Source organism: Castanea sativa, chromosome 10, assembly GCF_040712315.1.
Source record: "Castanea sativa cultivar Marrone di Chiusa Pesio chromosome 10, ASM4071231v1".
In the NCBI taxonomy this organism is placed as follows: domain Eukaryota; kingdom Viridiplantae; phylum Streptophyta; class Magnoliopsida; order Fagales; family Fagaceae; genus Castanea; species Castanea sativa.
The window spans coordinates 2,095,009-2,102,264 of NC_134022.1; the positions used below are offsets into that span (position 1 = coordinate 2,095,009).

Consider the following 7,256-nt stretch of genomic DNA (forward strand, 5'->3'; position numbering starts at 1 on the left):
TGTAGTGGTGGGAAAAATTAATTGTGCTTTAGCTCTATGATTTTGGGTTTTTTTTGGCTTTCAAATTTTTGGTGGTGGGAAAAATAATTCTTTCATTTCAATTCATTAGCATAGTTGCATAGATGTAGTGATATATGATATAAAACATATTGAAGTAAAACTCTATTTTTGATATGATTATTCGACATCATTATTAATTTTTTGTATTTTTATTCCAACGAACAGTAGGTTCTTAAGACTCTCCATCCATTGGTATGATTTGATCCGTGAAACCCTATATTGATCTTGCTTAGGGTTTTGATTTTAACAACTTTATTTTAAGCTTAAGTTTAAATTAAAATGGTCAACACTAGTATGCCCATAACACCCTTTATGGTGTGGATAGTGTTTAGTAAGCCCTTGTATTGTATCACTTTTCAACATGCATTTAAATTTTTTTTTCTAAGGCAATGCATTTTGTAAATTATTAGTATGGGAAGGGATTGTCATTTAGTATTCTCCTTCTAATTTTTGCTGAAGTGGTTGGCCCCACGTGCACATTGCCTAATGCAATCAAATACTCTCTCTCTCTCTCTCTCTCTCTCTCTCCAAAGAAAGCAATTTAAGCCACTAAAAACAATTTAAGTAACTAAAACTATTTTGTTTCGTGATGTTTTATAGAAAATGAGTCATTTTTCAAAAAATACTTTCTATAAAACTATCTCATTTTTTTATATTTGGTAGCAACCTTAAATGAATTGAAAATCAATCTCCTAACTTCTCTTATTTAGCTTGTTGTGAGATAGAATTGTTTCCAAAAAAAATTAGTGGAAAATAATCTCTAAAAATAAGTCATACTTTTTATGTTGACTGCAGATAGTTTTTCTTTGACTTGTTTTTTTTTTTTTTTATATTACCAAATACTAAAAAATATAAAAAACTATCTTTACACAAAGTTTTCTACTGAAACAAACAGAGCACAAATGGAAACTTGAGATGCATACGCAAGCTCAATGATGCATACCTTTTACCGTGAATAGATGACTCACACAAAGCTTCCCCATGATCTCCGCCTTCCTTTTTATGGCGCAAGCAAAGAGCAACTGTTGTTGAGAGAGAGAGAGAGAGTATATATATATATATATATATATATATATATATATATATATATATATATATATATATATATATATATATATATATATATAATTTGGTGTATTAATGAACAAGATCTCAATAAGTGTATTAAGACAATGTTCATTGATAAATTCATTTGCTAGTTTTTTTTTTTTTTTTTTTTTTTTTTTGAGAAACAATTCATTTGCTAGTTGGTAGAGCCTAAATGCATGAAGGTTCTGAGAAAGTTTAGCCAAATCTTTGTTGATATGATATTTAAAATGTTAGAGCATCAATTATGCTGCTGCTAATGCTCTAGCATATATGCATCAAAAGCCAATAGGAAATTTTTTTTTTTTTTTTTTTTTTTTGTGGAGAGAAATGGGGTGGCGACAACTAGAAACAATGACGAAATCTAAGTAAACGAGTAATCTCCTAGACGAAATCTCACATAAATGGGAAGACAATTTATATTTACTGTTGCTCTTTAACATAATTTTCTAGTTTTAGTTTTAATACTTGTATTTTTTATTTTATATACAAATTCTCATCATTTTAAAATTTCTATAAATCTTATAACTAAATAAGAAATTTTATAAATGATGGAATTTTAAATAATAGGAATGTAAATCCCTTCATTTTATAAGATTCTATGTATTTTAAAAAAAAATTCATCTAAATGCAAACAAGAAAATAGTCGAAAAAAATTGAGTTAAATTTTTCATTTTTTTAGGGTCTATTGTTTCTCATCTAGGCCCACTAGCTAACATCACTTCTTTTTAATGAGTAATACTATATGCACAAATTATTTTACAACATTTTTACAAACTGTTAATGTGACTAACTTTTTACTGGTCTTATCTAAACTCACCATTAACATTACTTTTTTATTTATCAATAACCACTTGTTACATCAGCAGTTTGTAAAAAAATTTATAATAAAGTTTGTATCTCTAGCATTTTTTTTTTCTCTATATATTAAGAGGATTCAGAAAGTTAGTTATGGTTTCAAAAAAATATAAAAGATACCCCTAATCTAATTATATAATTCCTATTCTTTAAAAATAAAAAATAGGTTTAAAATTGTAGCTCAACAAAATTAAAAAAAAAAAACTACTAGAGAAACTTTTTTCTTAAAATTAGCACACTCTATTTTTTAATTATTATAAGAAGCACACTCTCTATTTAAATATATTTCATACAAGTTTGATACATTTTTTCCTGAAAATTAGCACACACTAAACTCAGCCGTTTATTCCATTTGGAATCCTAAATTTTAGTTTCTTAAAAATCTCTTCAAATGTAACATCACTAACAATAGATAAATTCAAATTGAAAAATTACATTAAACTCAAAATAAATAAATAAAAAGTTTTTTTCCTAAAAATTAGCACACACTAAATCTAGCCGTTTACTTCATTTGAAATCCTAAGTTTTAGTTTCTTAAAAATCTCTTCATGTGTAACATCACTAACAATAGATAAATTCAAATTGAAAAATTACATTAAACTCAAAACAAATAAATAAAAAGTAAACTTTATAAGTCTAATTAATGCATGTCTTTAGTGCATTTATTAACAGACCATTTTAGGAAATGTTTGATACTATTTTTATGAAAATTAAAAATAATAATAATTGTAAAAAAATAATTTTTTTTTAAATCAACATTTTTATTTTTGAGAAGAAATCAACATTTTTAAAGCATTACTTACCTTCCCTAAAAAAACAGATATTATGAAATTACAGTAAAAAGAGAAATGTTATATTTACAAAATTTTCACAATAAATTTGAAGTGGCAAGTTATTAGTGGTGGAGCAAAAAATAATTTTAATGATAAGTTTAAATTAGAACCAATAACAACTAACCACCTATAATTCATACTATTATAAAAATATTGTAACTTAACACTTGTAATATATCCAAACCTCGTGCACATCAAAATCATGGAAAAGGGATATGCTAACGACGAATGAGAGCGTTGGGGGTGTGGCGTGGGAGCCACATAGCAACTAACATTATCTGTCACACTGACTCACACATGAATACAACGGCGGAGGGCACACCCACCATTCCGCGTGATATAAATGCTAACCTTAACGTTTAGATTTCGTTAATAACTATGAGACGTTAACGAGTCTATAAAAACTAGAACCAGTACTAGAAGTAAAAAAGAAAAGCAAAAGCATAGGAAAAGAAGCAACATGGGTCTCAAGGTTTGTGGAAACCCTTTTCCTTAAAACGATTATTAGATCTTAGTTTGTTTGTATAATCATCGTTTCTCTCTCTCTCTCTCACTCTCTCTTTGTATCAAAATCTATGTTTGATTACTGCTCTTTCTTATTTGCTCTTTACTCTTATCAAATTGATTTGATATTTTATTATTCTTTTCATAATTCAGATCTGTTGCAAATCTCACTTGTTATGTTTTATTTTCTCAGATCTGTTGTTTTGTTGATTAATTTTCAGTACCCATCCATGATTCTTAAGTGGGTTATCTATATTGGGTTGTTTTTATTGTTTTTATGGTATTGCTGTTCTTTTGAATAATAGTTATGAGTGTGGTAGGACTTAATTCAGATCTGGGTGGTATCACTGCAATTGGCATGCAATTTGATTTCGGGTGTTGATGAATAGAAAAGGAAGGAAAAAACATGGGTTTAGAAAATTTGACACTTGAATTGATTTTTATAATCTGGTGTGATGGCAAGTGTATTCGACCATAAGCAACATGTTGCAAGTTCAAGTCTGAAAATTAGTCTCTCCAAAAAAATTGGGGGTTAAGACTGCCTATCATGACCGTCCCATTCCCTGACCCCACAAAAGTGGGACTTTTGTGCACATGTACTACCTTTTATATAGAGTAGTGATAGTTACACAGTGCGTACGGGACACGTTGGCTGAAATCATGTTTTCGATTTCACCATTTCACAATTATAACTAAAATCTTTTTTTGAAAACACGAGTTAGCCCTTTTATATATTATGTAACATTTTGTGTGCACTTAATGGATTTGTACCATCTCCATGTGAGAAGTAAAAGTTCATAGGGTAAAAGTTCATAGGGTAAAAGTAAGAGGTTAAAAAGGTTAACAACAAATTTTACTCTACAACTTTTACATCTCACATGAGATGGTAATTGCCTAGCTATTGCACCGGATTTCAATCTGCACTTTCTTAGTGGTTGCAAATATGCAGATGGACTGAGGTAGATAGGGTAATTTGTCTGATGATGCCTCCCAGATCTACAATTGGTGTGATTTGATTTTATGCTTGTCTTGTCAAATAGGATGTGGTACCTTAGAAACATATGCTCAACAAAGCATCCCCAGTCCCCTAGCATATTGCAGTATAATCTAGTATGGAATTACTTTGGGCACATAAGTCCAAAGTTGAACATTACCTCTTGCCAAGAAAACTGTGGCACAAGCAGTTTAATACAACAATTTTACAAAAAAAATTTACTGAATCACATGTGTGCTACTAGTAAGTGGACGTTTGAATGTGTTTTGTTGATTGCTTATTTGCTGGGAGTACTTAAATAAGAGGAGGAAAAGTTTTGTTATTTGGTGTGGGATGCGCCAAAATAAGCTCAAAAGGCCTAAAAAAGCTGGCTATATTTGGCCTAGCCAAATGCACTAATCTGCTCCTGGATTTTAGACTTGAAGCTTGGAGCCAAAAAGAGACCATTTGTGTCTGCTAAACAACATTAGCATTTAGTCAAGGGATACCCTCTTCTTACTTATGCTCTGTTTGTTTTGATGTAAAATATTTTCAAGAAAATATTTTTACATTTTACCATGTTTGTTTTGCAGTAAAATAATTGGTCAAATGTAAAATATTTTCAGTCAAAGGAAAAACCAAAGGCAAAACCTGTAAAATATTTTACGCTTAAAAAATTGGTAAAACATTTTACATTTTCTTCTCCTCTCTCACTCCCGACACTTCATTAGCTTCTCCCCTCTCTTAACTTTCTCATTTCTTCTCCCTCTCTCCATCTCTCAGCTCTCTCACTCACAAGGCCGCAACTCTCTCATCTCCACCCATCCCACACCCTTGTCCACCCACTAACTGACGCCACTGACCGACCCCAACCATTATCATCGACACTACCAACCTCATCATATTCACTCTAACTTTCTAAATCAAGGAATCTGCGCAGATCTTCACTGTTGTTGATGTTGTCTACCTTTTTGACCCAATTTTGAACCCCAGGTGCAATTATCTCTCTGTTCAGCTGCGTCAATTTCTGATTGCACCCCACGGCTCTTGTCACCCAGCTTTTGAAATTGATCTTTAAGATTCTTGATGTTGCTACGTAGGTGAAATAAATAGCCGCACTGTTGTCCGGTTTGCTCCAGCAAGTATTCTTCAATTTTTGCTATAATTGGTTTGATAAATTCCATTGTTATATCCATTTCTTTGCTTTCTTCTTTTGGATTATTTATTAGAATGTTTTAGCGCAGCGGTTATCACCTAACTTTTAAGAATGATGTCCTTTAATCCAATATACCTTGTGATGAGTAATCTTCATCAAGGAATTTTCGCTGGTCTTATACGTTATTAAAATCCAACATACAATTGGAAAATGATTTTCATTGTATTTTCATGTTGACAATCAAACACGGTAAAATGCAAATATTTTACATGTAAAATATTTTATATTTACAAATATTTTACTTTGAAACAAACAGAGCGTTAGTTGCATTAGGGACAATACATTGGTATCTAGTTTTGGAATTTCAGGTTTTTTGTTATGCTTGGCATTGTTAATGTGTGGACTTCTGTTCATTCATCTCTCTTGACATTCATGCATCAAACTGCACTAGTCTGACCACACTGGGGTTATTGCAGGAGGAATTTGAAGAGCATGCAGAGAAAGCCAAGACCCTGCCAGAGAATACAACAAATGAGAACAAGCTTATTCTCTACGGTCTCTACAAGCAAGCCACTGTTGGACCAGTGAACACCAGTAAGTACCTGAGCCAAATTGTATGCTCATTTTAACTCATTGTCAGTCTTTGTACTCTTGTTGCATTATAAAAAAAAGTCATGGCCTTTTGTATCTGATTTGCAGGCCGTCCTGGAATATTCAACATGAGGGACAGAGCAAAATGGGATGCCTGGAAGGCTGTTGAAGGTAACAGTTTACTGATCAGTGGCAACAATTTAGTTAGTTTAGTTGCTCTGTGTTATTGTGGCCTATACTAAGAAAATTTTAACGTTTTCTCTTCCAGGGAAATCCAAGGATGAAGCGATGAGTGATTATATCACCAAGGTGAAACAGTTGCTGGAAGAAGCTGCCGCATCTGCTTGATATCTTGTTGATGTCTGTGTTAAAATGTTTAAATTGAATGGAAAATAATGATCTGTAGTTTTCAAACTGGTAATATGTTATTTCTTAACGGCATGAATGAATCAGGTTTATCAGGTACTTCTACTAGATGTGGTTATGGCAATTGTACTCTTACTAAGTATGTTTCTTTTGATTATAAATTATGTCTGGTCATATCCTTGAAACCCACTACAGTTCCTGATTTAACAGAGCTTTGGTTTAGCTCGAGCTGTTTTATTTTGCTTGAATATACATAAATGGGTGGGCTGTTCAGGTTTGGCAGCTTAGACCTCTTATATAATTTTCCTACAGTAATCTTCTTCACTCTCAAAGCAAGGGGAATTACCTTGTCGATCTATAAATATATACATGTTTGTCCTTGTAAAATCTTTTTAGTACAAAGCTATAAACATTGTATGATCTATGAATTTAGAGGAAGCCATCATTGGACTCTGAAACAGAAAGATGCATGCTAGAAGGCATGTATGGGTATAGTGGAACGTTGTTTGCATTACAAGTTACTGACTGGAAACATTGGACTTCAGTGGTGAGACTGGAGAAGTCTATATGGAGCTTCGAATAAGGATTCCATCTTTAGGTCTCACTATTACTGAGTCATTTGAACACAGATTAATAAAAAAAATCACATACTAAAATAGATTATATTAAAAATAACAATAAAAAGAATAAAAGTAACCTTAGATTATGTAACAAAAAAGCAAATCTCTTAAGACTAGTTTTTTTATTGAACCAAAAAAAAAATTTAAGTAAAGTTACTTATTAGTTACTGCAGGGGCAGCCCAACATAATTTGGGGCCTAAGGCGGAGA

The 7,256-nt window shown here is 31.6% G+C and overlaps 1 protein-coding gene across 1 annotated transcript; it reads left to right on the forward strand.

Annotated features, from left to right (window-relative positions):
• The first annotated feature begins 3,039 nt into the window (after positions 1-3,039).
• On the forward strand, positions 3,040-6,588 carry LOC142612937 (acyl-CoA-binding protein). Its single transcript, XM_075785112.1, has 4 exons — positions 3,040-3,309; positions 5,947-6,064; positions 6,170-6,232; positions 6,330-6,588. The coding sequence occupies exons 1-4, from the start codon at positions 3,298-3,300 to the stop codon at positions 6,407-6,409; spliced, it is 273 nt and encodes a 90-aa protein (XP_075641227.1). The 5' UTR covers positions 3,040-3,297; the 3' UTR covers positions 6,410-6,588.
• The last annotated feature ends 668 nt before the right edge of the window (positions 6,589-7,256 follow it).

Bases quoted from the DNA above. Each gene is read 5' to 3' on its own strand.
- LOC142612937 (XM_075785112.1), top strand. The intron at 6,065-6,169 runs GTAAGTACCTGA...TCTGATTTGCAG, and splicing joins TGTTGGACCAGTGAACACCA to GCCGTCCTGGAATATTCAAC. The intron at 6,233-6,329 runs GTAACAGTTTAC...TTTCTCTTCCAG, and splicing joins TGCCTGGAAGGCTGTTGAAG to GGAAATCCAAGGATGAAGCG.